At 49.6% G+C, this 16,928-nt stretch overlaps 1 protein-coding gene across 3 annotated transcripts in view; it reads left to right on the forward strand.

Moving 5' to 3' along the window:
- Positions 1–16,928, forward strand: part of GRK5 (G protein-coupled receptor kinase 5) — a 221,248-nt gene that overhangs the window by 153,229 nt on the left and 51,091 nt on the right. For all 3 annotated transcript variants that reach the window (XM_065923425.1, XM_065923424.1, XM_065923427.1), the window contains exon 3: positions 4,219–4,331. In XM_065923425.1, the coding sequence (XP_065779497.1) occupies positions 4,219–4,331 (113 nt within the window). The remainder of the gene's footprint in view (positions 1–4,218; positions 4,332–16,928) is intronic.

Here is a 16,928-nt window from a genome sequence, read left to right on the forward strand (position 1 = left end):
CTGAGAGAGAGACTCAGAGGCCAGAGAGTGCCCTTCTGTGCTGGGAAATCTTCCCCACCAAACCCCTCTAGGACACCCTCGGGAGAAGGGCTATGGGCATTTCTACAACATGCCCAGCTTCCACAGAAACTGACCAGGAAGGATCTGCTCTGAAGATGTACTGATATCACAGAGCAACTTGTGCTTTAAACTGCAGTCTCCTCTGACTTTCCGGAAGTGACCTGCCCCTTGGGCTTGCTCTTGACGCATCAAGAACTTTGATCCGCACCTCTTCCTGTCTCCTCGATCAATCCTCAGATTCCTATTCCTCGTTCTGTGGCCTCCTTCTCTGTATCTAAAGGAACTGCAGACTTTGCCCTTCGATCTTAGTGGTGGTTGCACTTCCTCAGAGGACAGGTTCGTTTATCTTTATTTCAAGTTAAGGAAACATCCCAGTAGATGCTTGCTAATCCTCTTCTTTCTTCCTGGGCTCCTGGCACATGGCTTTCTTGCCTGGGATCCTCCGTACAGCTGGGAGAGGCACAGTCAGAACTAAGGTGCTGACAGCTTGTGTTGGAATCACATGGTGTTTACTGTGCTTTGAGTTTACAGCATCCTTGTTTCCATACTGACAGCACACACCATATGGAGAGAGAAAACCCTGTCAGATGAACCCTTGAGGAATCGCAGTGTGGTGCATGAAATCTCATAATTGCTTTCAGAGATGGGGAGGGCCCCTCACTCGAATCGCATCAGCGATGGGGGCGCTCCCTTCCATAATTGAATAAAATGGAGTTTGACATGAGGTAATCTACTTTGTTCTGTGTTGGTGCCGGGGAAGCTCAGCTGAGCTGATTGGGGAAGGATGAGAAAGTTTGTTTTCTCCCCTCGGGGGATCAGGCTGAGAGGGAGGCAATGAGAAGGCAGGCTATGTCCGTAGGGTGTTGCATTAACAGGTGCAGGCCCCAGACTGGTCACCCTCCTGTCGCTGATGATGACCTGACATTTTATTACTGTCACTTGGGATCTTGTCTGCTCACCCAAACACACTCCACCTTTCCAACGGAATCCAAGATCCCTGAGGTCTGGGATCGTGTCCCATTCCCCCCACCCCTTTACGCCCACCGATCCTGCCACAGTCCGAGGTGGGTTAAATGTTTGTTGGAGTGACTATTCCCAAACCATCTGTGCATGGAAAGGTAGGCTGAGTGAGGCAACAATTCAAGGCTAGTTTCAGCCCCCAAACCATTTGAGGAGGGGCCCAGGGGAGCCTTGCAAGGTGTCTCATCTTTGTTCATCAACGTATCCACTCAAGAGAGAATGGGAAGGTCGTGAGTGCCTTCTGCACGTGGTATACTGAGAACAGCTGAAGTGGAGGTGTCAGTCGTGTCCGACTCTGCAACCCCATGGACTGTAGCCCGCCAGGCTTCTCTGTGCATGTAATTCTGCAGGCAAGGATACTGGAATGGGTCGCCATTTCCTTCTCCAGGGGATCTTCCCGACCCAGGGATGGAACCTAGGTCCCCCGCATTGCAGGCAGATTCTTCACTGTCTGAGCCGCCAGGGAAGCCCCAAGAGCCGGTGGATTCCTCCAGAAACAGTTTGTGCCCCCAGGCCATTTACGCAGGAAAGGAGGAGTGGGCTATTAACTCTCCAGCCCTGGTCACTTGCTCTTTCGGTTTATGGTTGTTTAGTTGCTAAGCCGTGTCTGACTCTTTCGTGACCCCATGTCCCATGTAGCCCTCCAGGCTCCTCTGTTCAGGCAAGATTACTGGAATGGGTTGTCATTTCCTTCTCCAAGGGATCTTCCTGAGCCAGCAGACAAAAACACGCCACCACTGAGTTAAGCGATAGGTGGATAAGGGTGCAGGTGGAGAGCAGGCCTCAGTCAGCTGCCTTTGGGGTCTCCTATGGTATTTTGGGGTCTCCTATGGTATTTTGCAGTTCTAGGCTTCTCTTTCTTACTCTTTCTCCTATGTTGGCTTCACTCTCCATGGGCTCTTGCTGTCTGGTGGGAAAGACAGTTGTGTTGGCTCCTGACTGACTAGTCGTAAGACCTTGTCATCCCAGAGGGGTACGTGTTTCTTTTCTGGAAGTTCTAGCAAAATCCCTGGAAGAACTTCCAAGGCCCCCTGGGTCACGTGCCCTGAACCTATCAGTGTGGCATGAGACAGGACTCTGATTGGCTGGGACTGAGTCACATGCCCCTCCCTGAAGCTTGGGAGGAATTGTTCCCTTAGAACCATGGGCTGGAATTTTACAGACTCTGGGGAGGAGGTTCCACAAAGGATGGGAAGAGAACAGACCCCAAACTGCACTTCCATCATTATAACACATGGGGTGTATTAACCAATTCCTATGTTCCGGGCTCTAGTCTGAGGCTTTTTTCATCATTGTCTTATTTAATCCTCATGCTGGTCCTAACTGCTGCTGCTAAGTCACTTCAGTCGTGTCTGACTCTGTGCGACCCCATAGATGGCAGCCCACCAGGCTCCCCCGTCCCTGGGATTCTCCAGGCAAGAGCACTGGAGTGGGTTGCCATTTCCTTTTCCAGCGCATGAAAGTGAAAAGTGAAAGTGAAGTCGCTCAGTCGGGTCCCACCATTAGCGACCTCATGGACTGCAGCCTACCAGGCTCCTCTGTCCATGGGATTTTCCAGGCAAGAGTACTGGAGTGGCTTCTCCACTGTGCCTTCTCCACTGGTCCTAGCAGATAGGTGCAATTATCGTTCCCAGTTTACAGATGAGGAAACTAAGAGATAAAGTATCAGGTCATCTGCCCCAGGGCACACAGGCAGTGAATAGTGAGGCTGGGATTTGAACCTGGGCTTAGCCTCAGAGCCCTTGCTCACAGCCACCAATCTCCCTACAAGTAAGGGCTGTACCTCCTGTGGATAAACTCTGGGTGTGAAAGTGAGTGGGCGTGGTGGTTTTCTTCCCATCTTCTTGTGTTTCATATCACCAGGGAAACCCCCTCTAAAGGGGTGAGTGTCCTGGTTCCTCCTCTACACTCTACAAGGATCTAGTCTTTCCTGTCTTCTGGATAGCTCTCCTAAGCAGGTCTCCCTCACCCTCTTCCTGGTTTCCCCACAAAGTCATCTGACTTTTCCTGGTGCTGCTGCAGAATCAAGGGGCTCATTTTCAGTGCTCTAGGGGATCCAAGGCAAGGTGTCTCAGCAAGACCTTGGAGCATCTTTCTGGCCAGAGAAAGCCTCTTGCAGAGTCATTGCAGAAAGCCAGAAGGGGCCCTCCCATCCCTCCTCCAACGCGCATCTTCATTTTACAGAGAAAGACAAGAGCCCAGAGAGGGCAGATATGTTGCTTGGAGTCACATAGCAAGTCACTGACTAGAACCCTGGTCTCCAGGCCTCTGGCTTTGATTCTTACTCTGTCTTTCTTCTTCAGAATTCTCTTGGCTACTCAGTAGCTGAGGACTAGTCACTTCCTGCCTCTGTGCCTCTAGCTCCTTAGCTGGAAAATGCAGGGTTTTCATAATGTGAAGCACTTTAAGACTGGGCTTTGCTTCAATAGGGCAAATACAATTTTTTTACTGCGTTCATTAGTATGTTTTGAATTATAAGTCATTTTAAAAGTTTTTCAAATTGTCCTAAACAATGCTCATAAATAAGCTTTTCAGATGTGGTTTGGGCTGCAGGTTGCAGGCATAGTGTGATCCAGATTCATGACTTCACCAGAGCACCCACTCATAATTTTCCCAGCTCTGACCTCCTCTGCATGTGAACGTCATCCTCACAGCAGCTTGTTACGCAGTATCAAGATCTCTGCAGCAGACCCTGGCCTCACACCCTTACCCCAGCACCAGGGGAAGAGAGAGCACCCTGGCTTAGCGTGCCCAGGCAACATCTGTGGTTCATGCGGATTTTAGTGGCTTGGTTTGCATGCTCGGCTCCCTTATCCAGTCACTGTAACCAAGGAATGTGACATGCTAACCAGCCAGCTAGGGACACAGTCATAGTGCCAGGAAGTGCTAGCATCTTCACACAGAATTCAGGGCATTGAACAGGGAGTGGACTGGAGAGTAGAGACAGGGTATTAACTCGCCCCTTTTTCTACCCTGACCTTGTCCCTCTGAGTCTGCAGAGCCTGGAGATGAGTAAGGGGTCCTGAGAGTTTGCCAGTCACCTTGCTGCATCCATCTGGGATGAGGATCCAGATGCGGGTTGATGGCTCTGCCTGGCCCTGTCTGGGTCTCACCGCATTCTTCTTTTCTTTTCTCCAGACCGAGATTACTGCAGTTTATGTGACAAACAGCCAATCGGGAGGCTGCTTTTCCGGCAATTCTGCGAAACCAGACCTGGGCTGGAGTCTTACATTCAGTTCCTGGACTCAGTGGTAAGTGCCTGCTCCTGAGTGGGGAGCTTTTGGTCCTCTGTGATCAGTGATGGTTTTCGTCCAAGGGAAAAAATAAAGACCTTGTGACTTAGATGGATGAAGAATAAACTTGTCGCTTAAGAAACTGCCAGTGTAGACTTTGAGAATGCAGACTTGTCTCCAGGTCATCACCTGGTATGTTTGTTTGTACACTTGTGTACCATCTGCTTCTTCACTAGAACGCAAGTTCCCTGGGGCCAGGACCCTGGCCTTGCAGTTCACTCCTGCCTGGCATTATACCTGGCCCATACAGCACTCAATATTTGTGGGAGGAACATGTGTTGGCCATTTCAAGACGATCTGTCAGCTGCTGGCTGCACTGTCTGCTGGCATACCCAGACATGACTGACACCATGGGGTCTTCCTTCAGATGTACTGGTCATCCATTTGTTCAACAAATGCTATAATAACTATTAAAAAGAATGCAGTAATGCCATTTGCAGCTACAGGGATGGACCTAGAGATTATCATGATAAGTGAAGAAAGTCAGAAAGACAAATACCATATAATATAACTTATATGTAGAATCTTAAAAAAAAGATATGAATGAACTTATTTACAAAACACAAATATACTCATGGACATAGAAAACAAACTTAATGATTATCAAAGGGGAAAGGCAGGGAAGGGATAAATTAGGAATTTGGGATTAACAAATACACACTACTGTATATAGTTTCTTCTCTGGTGGCTCAGTCGGTAAAGAATCACCTGCAATGCAGGAGATGGGGGCTCGATCCTTGGCTTGGGAAGATCCCTTGGAGAAGGAAATGTCACCCCACTCCAGTATTCTTGCCTGAAAAATCCCATGGACAGAGGAGCCTGGCAGGCTACAGTCTATGGGATCGCAAAAGGGTCAGACACAACTTAGCGACTACACCACCACCAGCATCTTTCCCCAAGGCCCCCAGACTACCAACCCTGACATGATCCTTGTTCCAGTGACCAGGAATAAACTGGGAATTTGGTATTATCAGATACATACTACTGTATATAAAATAGATAAACAACAAAGACCTACTACCTACTATATAGCACATATAACCTATAATTGAAAAGAATCTGAAAAAGAATATGTATGTGTGTGTATATATATAACTGAATCATTTCTCTTCACTGAAACATTGTAAATCACCCATACTTCAGTTAAAAAAAAAAATGTTGATTGATCTGCATGAGTTTTTAGAACAGGACATAAGAACGTGCAGGAGTTTCTTGGCACTTGCTCAGGAGGTTAGGACGCCTCACCCTGGGCCTAGGGGGTCTATCCAAGGAAAGTGAACAAGGAGTGGGGAGATGAAGGATGAATCATGGTCAGTTGTGAAAGGAATGGGGTCATCTGGGCCCCCCTTTCCAAGGCAGGGGGTGGAGGTGCTGTTGTTTCCTAGAGGCCCTAATGCCATCATTGGCTGCAGTCATCCTGACCTCTGGCTTGGTTTGGGGGACAGCATGATGGGGCCCAAGTTTCTGTGTCTGCTTTAGGGTTTTGGTGTGGCTCTCTAGACCCACTGGTCAAACTGTCCACTGAACATCTCACTGACAGTCACATGGGCCCCTCAAAGTCAACACCTAAAACTAACTCAGCACCTTCCCCCTCCCCATACTACTAGCCCTGACACTTTCCCTATTCCAGTGACCATCACCCGCACATGAAATCTTTGCATTGTCCTTGACCACTCGCTGTCATCATTCTTTACCAACCAGATCAAGGACCATGTGCCTGGCCCCTTGACATCTCCCGGCCCAGCTCCCTCCTCTCCACAGCCTCTGTCTTGGTCTCCATGCCAGTGATTGCAATAGTTCCCAACCTCAACTAGGCAGTAGAAACACCTGGGGAGCCTTAAAAAAATAACCAATGCCTGAGCTGAAGCCCAGACTCATTAATTTGAATCTCTGGGGATGGGGCCAAGTATTTTCATAACTTTTTATTATGGAAAATTTCAAGCTATAAAAAGTAAAAGTCTACAGAATAGTATAATGAACCCCCATGCACCCTTCAGCCGCTTCAACAGTTACAGACTCAAGGCCAATCTTGTTTCACCCACATCCTCCCCACACCCCACACCCTGTAGCGTTTTGCAGCTGATCTCATTTATGTCATTTCATCCATGAACATGTCAGTATGTGTCACTAAATGATGAGGGCTCTTTAGCCAAAAAAACCACAGTACCATTAGCACAGCTAAAAAGTAATAATTCTTTACTATCATCAAATATTCGTCAGTGTTCAAATTTCTAATTTTCTCATGCTTTTTGCAAATGCATCTCTTCACAGTTCATGACCACCTCCAAGGGCATCCTGTGGTCTGAGTGTTGTGTTCTCACCCCTGTGTGTTATTTAATAGGTTCCTCTGTATTTCTTGTAAGTGGCTCATTGACTTCAGAAATTTGGTCAGATTCAATTTCAATCTGGCAGTGGTTGGGGGCTGACTTCATAAGTGGTTTCATGCTCTTCTGCTAGGCAGCTTATAATATCTGGTGTCTTTTTGAGATGGCAGTAGCCATCGATATTCAATATCCAAATCTATTGATTAATTAAGGGTTGTGACATGGCAACATTCTAAGTCTATCATTCCTTCTTCCTTTGCTCACTGAAAAATACTTCCTTTCAGTTACTGTTTGGTTCAGTCAGTTCAGTTTAGTCGCTCAGTCGTGTCTGACTCTTTGCAACCCCATGGACTGCAGGACACCAGGCTTCCCTGTCCATCACCAACTCCCAGAGCTTGCTCACACTCATGTCCATCAAGTCGGTGATGCCACCCAACCGTCTCATCCTCTGTCGTCCCCTTCTCCTCCTGCCTTCAGTCTTTCCCAGCATCAGGGTCTTTTCCAATGAGTCGGTTCTTCGCATCAGGTGGCCAAAGTATTGGAGGTTCAGTGTCAGCATCAGTCCTTCCAATGAATATTCAAGACTGATCTCCTTTAGGATGGACTGGTTGGATCTCCTTGCTGTCCAGGGGACTCTCAAAAGTCTTCTCCAACACCACAGTTCAAAAGCATCAATTCTTCAGTGCTTGGCTTTCGTTATAGTCCAACTCTCACATCCATACATGTCCACTGGAAAGACCATAGCCTTGACTAGATGGACCTTTGTTGGTAAAGTAATATCTCTGCTTTTTAATATGCTGTCTAGGTTGGTCATAACTTTTCTTCCAAGGAGCAAGCGTCTTTTAATTTCATGGCTGCAGTCACCACCTGCAGTGATTTTGGAGTCCCCAAAAATAAAGTCTCACTGTTTCCACTGTTTTCCCATCTATTTGCTCTGAAATGATGGGACTGGGTGCCATGATCTCAGTTTTCTGAATGTTGAGTTTTAAGCCAATTTTTTCGCTGTCCTCTTTTACTTTCATCAAGAGGCTCTTTAATTCTTCTTTGCTTTCTGCCTAAGGGTGGTGTCATCTGAGTATCTGAGGTTATTATATTTCTCCTGGAAATCTTGATTCAAGCTTGTGATTCATCCAGCCTGGCATTTTACGTGATGTACTCTGCATATAAGTTAAATAAGCAGAGTGACAATATACAACCTTGACGTACTCCTTTCCCAGTTTGGAACCAGTCTGTTGTCCCATGTCCAGTTCTAACTGTTGCTTCTTGACCTGCATACAGATTTCTCAGGAAGCAGGTGAGGTGGTCTGGTATTCCCCTCTCTATTGTTTGGTTACCTCATAGTAAAGTTCATATAGGGAGTGCTTGATTCTTTTCTTGTATTTATGTGTTTTCAAAGTACCTAATTGGTTCACTGGCATCCTCCAACAGTAGTAATCAGAGTTTTAATGTATGGACTTAAATGTGGGGCAGTGTGGAGCAGTGGTGCTCCATGGTTTCATTGTTGGCCTGTGGGAGCCCCTCAGGTTGGCTTCTGAGCCCTTGAGAGGACCCCAGTGGCTGCTGGTAGCCCCCATGCTATCTGATGTGATGCTTTGGGCTCATCTTGTATGTTTCCTGCCCTACACCTAGAGTTCATCATTTCTCCAAGGAGCCCTGGTTTCTTTTCCTGGAAAATGGTACTTGGAGTCTATAGGTTGGCACTTAGGGGTGCTTGTTATCTACCATTGTTTGAATGGGCCATTGTTTGTAGCAGACATTTGTTATTTTTGTTCAGTTGCCAGTTGCGTCTAACTCTTTGCAACTCTTTGGACTACAGCAGACCAGGCTCCTCTGTCCTTCACTATCTCCTGGAGTTTGCATAGAGTTCATGGGGTTCTCCTGGCAAGAATACTGGAGTGGTTTGCCATTCACCCCTCCAGTGGACCATGTTTTATCAGAGCTCTACATTGTGACCCATCCATCGTGGGTGGCCCTGCATGGCATGGCTCATAGCTTCATTGAGTTACCCAAGCCCCTTTGCCACAACACGGCAATGATCCATGAAGGAGGTAGTGGGCAATGGTAATTTTCACATCTCCTAGGACAGTACTTGGGCTTCCCAGGTGGTGCTAGTGGTTAAGAACCCACTTGCCAAGCCAGGAGATGTAAGAGATGTGGATCCCCGGGTGGAGAAGATCCCCTGGAGGAGGGCATGGCAACCCACTCCAGTATTCTTGCCTGGAGACTCCCATGAACAGAGGAGCCTGGCGGGGTATAGTCCATAGAGTTTCAAAGAGTCGAACACAGCTGAAGCGACGTAGCACAGCACAGCCCAGGACAGTACTCTGCAAATGTTCAGGGCTGGGAGACATTGACATCTAGGACAAATTACACATTTTGAGGCTGACTTACTAGACCTTCCACCAACAGGCCCCTATCTTTCATGCACAGCCTTCCCTGGGTCTTTCTTGAGACCTGCGTTCTGCCCCCCGACCTGCTTCTGGCGGCTCTGACTTGCCACGCTGGTTGAAGCCTCTCGGCCCTGCCTCCCTCCTCTCACCACCTGAAAGGCCTCCCGGGACCTCTGCCTGGTGAATGCCGGCTCGTCCCCTGTGCTCTGCCCTCAGAAACCTCCCCTGTCCGCCCTCTCTCTTCCCGAGTGCCCTCTGCTCGAGGTGCTGCTTTGACACACATCTGAGCCTCATTAGTGCTCGGTGCTGGCAGAATGGTGCATCGTGAGAGAGCCGGCCCCAAGACAGACCACGGTGCCATGCTGGCACCCCCTCAGCTGCTGGGGAGACTGCGGGCAGGTGTCTGACCCCTCTGTGCCCCATGTTTTTATCTGTAAAAGGGGACATAGTTGTACCTTATGGTGGCAGATGTGTTAAGGAGGGACTGAATGTGTTTGTACTGCTCAAGGCAGTGTCTGGCATGTCACAGGTGCCAGGTATGTAGCCAGTCATGCTTTGTCTGTCTGCCTCCTCCACTAACTGGATAGCTCATCATACCTGGATGCTCATAGCGCCGCACCTGTCAGGTAGGTGATGCTCAAGACCCACTGGGATCTGGTGTCCGTGTCTGGAGTAGAGGGAGCAAGGGCCGAAGGATCTAGTGAAGTGACAATCGTGCAAGACCTTGTACCATTAGAGAATTTTGATTTTGATGTCAGCGGGCAGGGTGGGGCACTGGAGAGTTTTTGAGCAGAACAGTGTCATGGTCTGATTTAGGTTTTTACTTTATTTTTTAAATTTTTGTCCACACCATGCAGCTTGTGGACTCCTAGTTCCCTGACCAGGGATTGAACCCAGGCCCTTGGAAGTGAGAGCGCAGAGTCCTAACCACTGGACTGCCAGAGAATTCCCGATTTTGGTTTTGAAAGTTTCCCTCTGGCTTCTGTGTTGGGAAGAGGCTATAGTGGGCCAGGGTCAGAGTGGGGAGCACTGATGGGTGAGAGCTGGTGGTTGACATGCAGTAGGATTGGAGGATGTTCTGAACCAGAGTTAACAGTATTTTTTGATGCCCTGGGGGTGAGAGACAAGAGTTGGGGATGACTTCCAAATGTTGACCTGAACCAGTGGAAAGATGGAGTGATGGTAAGGCTGTGGAAGGCTTGTCTGGGGGAAGGTCAGGAGCTTCATTTTGGACACAGTTTCCAATGTCTACCAGACAGCCCAGCAGAGATGTGGGAGGGGTGGTGGGTGTTAGAATCTGGAGTTTGTGAAAAAGGCCTGGGCTGGAAATAGCAAACTGGGAGTACCAACCTATAGCTGGCACGCATAGCCACGGACTAGATGTGCTCACCAAGGAGATGAACGTGGATGGAGCAGCTGAGGACCAAGTGTGAGCCTGGGACCAAGGCTCCTCCCCATTTGGAAAAGATGAGGCATCAGCAGCTTTGGGACCTGTCTGGAGAGTTGATGAGGCAGAGCAGGGCAAGGCTAAACCCAGGAGCCAGTGGAATTTTCCAGCCACGTGTCCTGTTAGACTCTTACAGTCAGCTTGAGAAGAAGACGGGGGAAAAATCCAATGGATGCCTGTTTTCATTCTGGTCGTGCAGATGTTCTGTGTTGCTGGGCCTGTACCAAGAGCTCTCTTTTGGAAAGGAAATGCGAGTCTGGCTCCCTATGTGGATGCGACACATGCTCTTTACATTCACCTTAATGACACCGCCACTCACGAGAGGCTCCTCCATCCCCTCGGATTTGTGTCTGCATCTCTGCGAATTAGCAGAACCTTTCATCGCCCATCCTGACGTCAAATGACCAGCCTTTGGCACACCTCTTTTACGCATGAAGACTTTATTGAGTTTTCCAGGGCTGGCGCAACGCTCGTCTGAAATACCTTTTTTTTTCCTTCCATCCTGACTGGAACTCTGAGGAGGGAGGTGGTGTCATTGGGGGAGCACGCCCCTCCGGTGCTCCTGGCAGCCGGGGCCATCCACAGTGTTCGCCACCTCTAGGCTGAATTTCTACCAAGTGGAGTTCAATGAAAAATAACCCATCCTTGTCGGCTCTGACATCGTCCCCCAGGAAAGACTGCTTGCCTGCACAGTCTGAACGTCTGAGATTCTCAGGTTGAGCAGAAGACATGGGCTGTTTTAACATGGGGCCTGGGTGATCTGGGTCAGTGGAACTGTTTGTGCGTCATTCATCAGACACAGGGATGATTTGGCCCTTAGTCTTAGTTACTGAGCGGCTTCTAGGAGCCTGAGAAGGACTCCCCCATCACCCTCCCACAGAGAAATGGATTCAGTGACCCAAGTCAAGGCTTTGAGTTGATTTGGCTTCAAGGCCAGTAGGGTCTCGCCATGGACCTCTTAGAGACTGACACACTTCTCTAAATTGTTTTCTGGGAGCCTTGATGGCATTCCACCTCATTTGAAACCCTCTAGTCCCCAAGCTTAGGTGGGACTTAAAGTTTTCAGGTCTCTGCTCTTTGGGGTTAGGGGAGGTTTAGCAGATACTCAACCATATTTGGGCTTCCTAGGTGGCATTAATGGTAAACAACCTGCCTGCCAATGCAGGACACATAGGAAATGCAGGTTCAATTCCTGGGTAGGGAAAATCCCCTGGAGGCAACCCACTCCAGTATTCTTGCCTGGAGAATTCCATGGACAGAGGAGCCTGGAGGGCTACAGTCCATGGGGTCACAAAGAGTTAGACACAACTGAAGTGGCTAAGCATGCATGCACAACCATACTCAACACACATTTATGAGATGTTTTCAACATATCCCACTCTGTTCTAGCAGCTGGAGACTATGGAGTGAGCAGGAGAAGGAAGTTCCTGCCCGTATGGAGCTTGCTTTCCAATTAAACAGAAGATTGAAAAAGCAACAAAGTGCATTTTTTAATGAACTACAAGTTCAGATGCCTGTCAAGTATTCATTATCTGTCACTGGGAAAGAAATTACCTAAAACTTAACAGCTTGAAACAACAACAGGCATGTATTATCTCATAGTTTCTGTGGGTCAAGGGTGTGGGAATGGTTGACCGAGGTGCTACTGGCTCAAGGTCTTTTTAAAGGTTACGTCAGAATGTTGGCTGGGACTGCAAGTCTTCTGAAGGCTTGATCTGTTTCCAGGCTTGTGCACATGGAAACATGTGCTGGCAGGTTGGTGCTTGCTATTGGCTGGAGGCCTCAGTTGTCTTCCATGTGAGCCTCTCCATGGATTGCTCGAGTGTCCTCATAAGAGGACTGGCTTTCCCTGGAGCGAGCATGGTAGAAGCTGCAGTCTCTGCTTTTTCGTCTGTGCTGGCTCTTCATTGCTGCATGAGGGCCTTCTCCAGCTGTGGCGAGAGGGGATTACTCTTCGTTGCGGTACACCGGCTTCTCATTGTGGAGGCTTCTCTTGTACTGGAGCTCAGACTCTAGGCATGTAGGCTTCAGTAGTTGCAGCACAGAGGCTCAGTAGTTGCAGCTCACGGGCTCTAGAGTTCAGGCTCAGTAGTTATGGCCCACAGGCATAGTTGTTCTGCAGCATGTGGGATCTTCCAGGACCAGGGATCAAACCCAGATCCCCTATACACTGACAAGCAGAAATCCTGTAATGTCTTTTGTAACCTGGTCTCAGAGCTTCCATGTTGTCATACATCTGGCATCTCAGTAGTTATATAGGTTGGTCCTATTTGCTTTGGAAAGAGCCTTCTCAAGAAGATGAACAGCAAGAGGCAAGGATTATTAGAATCTCCATCTTAAAGGCTGGCAACTGTAGATATGAGGTTACAACAGATGGAAGTTCACATCAGGAAATGTTGGAAGTCATTCCAAGATATTCATTAGCTCAGAACTATGGAAAATCACTTGAAATTAATAGGCCATCACTTGGTTTCAGATATGTCTGGTTATCCTGAAATTTTGTTGTAAAATGATTTGAAATGCCTCACCAGGGGAACTAAGTATTCTGCTTCTCTTATTTTCCAATCATACCCAGTATTTGTTTTTGTCCTTCTATCACCGCTGTGATCGCCCAAAAGAGTGAGGGGGACAGTGGTAATTATCCTTCAGATAGATGTAGAGACCCACAGAGCAGTTGGTGAAGCTAGACCCTGGGAGCAGGGTCATCTTGAAAATGTACCACTTAAAAGAAAAAAACCATAGTCGATGCTGTGGTTTTTCCAGTAGTCATGTATGGATGTGAGAGCTGGGCCATAAAGAAGGCTGAGCATTGAAGAATTGATGCTTTTGAACTGTGGTGCTGGAGAAGGCTCTTTGGAGTCCCTTGGACTGCAAGGGGATCAAGAGTCAATCCTAAAGGAAATCAGTCCTGAATGACCACCTGATGCAAAGAGATGACTCATTGGAAAAGACCTTGATGCTGGGAAAGATTGAAGGCAGGAGAAGGGGATGACAGAAGATGAGATGGTTGGATCGCATCACCGACTCGATCGATGTGAGTTTGAGCAAACTCAGGGAGATGGTGAAGGACAGGGAAGCCAGGCATGCTGCAGTCCATAGGTTCTCAAAGAACCAGACACAACTTAGCAACTGAATAACAACAAAGTGGGTTCATCTTTTGGACATCTGTGGGATTGTCCTGTCTCCTCGGTGCCCTACCCGTACTCCCAAATAACATGGCTCTTCCAGAACCTGCCCTGTTCTTAGTGATGTTACCTGAAGACCACAGTTGATGGGAATAGGGATGAGCCTGTGAGCCAATGCAGGTCAGCGAGTCCTTTTCCTGGGGTTTATCGACTTGAGGGGAATTCCTTCTCTGGTAGAGAAGGCTTAGAATAAAAAACCTGGCCACCATGTCTCCTGCCACTGGAGCAAGTCAGGCAGCACCGAGGGAGAGTGAGGCCAACACACACAGAGACACAGACACATACACAGACACACGTACACACACAGACACAGACACACACACACATGGACACACAGACACACACAGACACAGACACACACAGACACACACACAGACACATACACACACACACACACTGTGAGTAGGTCCCACAGGTGCTCACGTCCCTGGCTCTGTTGCTCTGGGCCAGGCTGCATTTCCATTTTCCCCACACATTGGTTACCCCAATGGATGGTTACCCCATCCTTGGAGCTCAGGAACCCAGAGATTCTAGTTGCACCTGATTCAGACTAGGTTGAGATTCTGGTCACTTAGAATTGAAAGAGTAGCGGGGAGAGCCCTTTGCATGATGGCCTTATGAGCCCTGTGGGGAGTGAGGACAGGGGAAGAATGCGGGGCGCTGGGGGCGGAGGAGGCGCGGTGAAGGGGTGGCAGAGAGCCGCTGAGGGCTGAGCTCCTGGGAGAATGGCTGGCGGGCAGGAGGCGACAGCACAGGCCCTCCGCCGCGGGACTCAGACACGTCAGCCAACCACCCCCGGCCCCCACCCCACCCCACAAGAGGGTCAGAACCCTTTCCTCTGACTTTTCCGAGCTCATCTCTGCCAAACTTGGTGGCTATGGCGCCGCCCCACCTTGGGATCCCTCCTGTCACCCTCAGTTTGTACCCCACGTGGCCAGGGGTCCTCTCCTCCTTCCCTTCTTTCTCTGAGCCCGCCCCATTGACCCTGGGCCAGGGGGCCCCTTCCTGACCCAGGCCCGACTGGTCTTCTCACGTGACGACCAGACATCTGAGAAGACTCTGCCTGCCCCGGTGGACACAGGCTGACCAGGCCCGTCTGATCCTGGGACCCTGGCGCGGGGACACCCCTGTTTGTAGAGCTTCTTCATTCTAGCTGGGGGGATGGAAAGGGGCAGGCGATGCCAGTCTTCTGAAGGATTTTTGAAGCATCAGTGAGGGGCCTGGCCAGAGATGGATGGCTCGCTCACGTGTGAAAGAAGTGGAATTTAATGAAGGGCAGTTGTTGGACCTGGCCTATGTACGCAGGTACGTCTGAGCCTTCCCACCTCCAGCTCTGCAGGGACAGGGCCCATAGAGGAAGGAGCGGGAGAGGGCGGCTGCAGGAGCTGGGCTTTCAGAAGGAGGATCCCGGAGCCTGGGCGCCCGGCAGGGAGGGAACTGGCAGGGTGCTCCCCGCCTCACTCTCCTCTGTCCCGAAGCAGGGTGGGCAGTGACTCCAGAGGGGCAGACGGAAACCCCTGGCCCCCAGGGTTGGCACCGGCAAGATGCCAAGGCCTGTGTGGGAGGAGCCGGGTGTTTCTCCAGAGAGGGCCACGGGGAGCAGCTGGGCGCGTCACTTGTCCCTGCCGCGAAGACTCTGGAAAAGCTGACCACATCGGTAATTACAGAAGCCGGAGGTGGCGAGACCTCAAAGCCTCTCTGACTTCATCTTCCTGCCAGGGCAGGAGAAGGGCTCCCGAGAGGAGGGGGGGTGACATCTTGCCGAGAGGAATTCGGCTCAGACTCCGCTCTGTAAAAACCAGCGCCGGCTTCTGTGAGAACGTGGCAGGGCCCCTTGTACCAGTTTGTAATCTTCATGTTTTTTTAAAAACTCATCTGAGAGAAATGTGTTTAATAGAGGACATATTTTCATTAGCATTTTCTGAGATGGATGATGCAATTAGAGCTCGCCAAGAGAATGAAATATTGGCTTTATAAACTAGGATGTACACAGATGTTTATACCCTTTTGGCAGGCACAGATATATAAATAATTCTTTTTGCCTTGAACTCAGTGTCGTATTTTGCGCTTTGTGTTACAGCATCTCCTCCCTAAAGCCCATTTCTATGTTTGGCATAAATCACCATGCGGAGAGAAGGCTCATTAAATGCCTCCCTCGGTTGGCACCATGGATGTATCTGGGGAAGAGAAGTGTTCTCCGAGTGGATTGGCAAGGAGCTCTTTGGCACTCTGGCCGTTAGGGCTGAGCCCTGGGCAGGAGAAGGTTTCAAGTGGGCAACACAGTAGGGAGGACAGTGTGGGTCCCCTCTGCTGGGGGGGTGGGGTGGGGACAAGCCTACCCCCTTGTTGGAGGGAACTCTTATGGATGGATGTCACAGGTCATCCTGGCATGTCGTTTACCTCTCTGTTCACTGAAGTCACCGTCTGCCATTTCCATTTCTAATTGTAAAATTCTAGGCTGTTGGCCCAACCCAACTTCTTTTAATTTATTTACTTTTAATTGGAGGGTAATTGCCTTACAATGTTGTATTGGTTTCTGCCGTCCCTCAGCATGAATCAGCCATAGGCATACATATGTCACCTCCGTCTGGAACCGCCCTCCCACCTCCCACCTCCCACCTCCCACCTCCCACCCCATCCCACCTCTCTGAGGTTGTCACAGAGCACTGGCCAACCCAACTTCTTATTTGCTGCTTATGTTTTCTGGCTTCAGCTGATTTCGGCAGCTTTTGCCCACCACCTGGGCAAGGGTGCTCCCGCGGGAGCGGATTCCCGGGTGGTCCCCTGTCCCAGGTCCATGTGATTGCCCTGAGCGCTGCCTGGCCGGCCGAGCCGCCATGGTGTTTTTCTCTGTAGGTGGCCTCTCAGGACGGGTCCCCCATGAGCCCCTCTCGGGGGTCACAGTGGAGACATGGCCTGTCACTCCAGGTGACTTAATCGGTGCGGAAAGCCCAGCTGGAAGCCTTCTGTTGGTTTTCTGCCTCCCAACACAAATGTTCTTCAAGTGGTGGTGACCTGACATGGACTCTCAAAGAAAGGCCTTTTGATCCCAGGCTGGGGAGGCCTGTCCCGGCATGCTCCCGGCTGCCTCCCTGTGGAACCCTGGCGCCCAGCTGCCCAGCCGGCCCTCTGCTGGGAGGCAGCTGACCTGAAAGTGTTGTTATTTTTTTTAACGTGGGTTTTAGTACCCAGAGCAGTAATATTTTCAG

Source organism: Muntiacus reevesi, chromosome 2, assembly GCF_963930625.1.
Source record: "Muntiacus reevesi chromosome 2, mMunRee1.1, whole genome shotgun sequence".
Classification (NCBI taxonomy): Eukaryota; Metazoa; Chordata; class Mammalia; order Artiodactyla; family Cervidae; genus Muntiacus; species Muntiacus reevesi.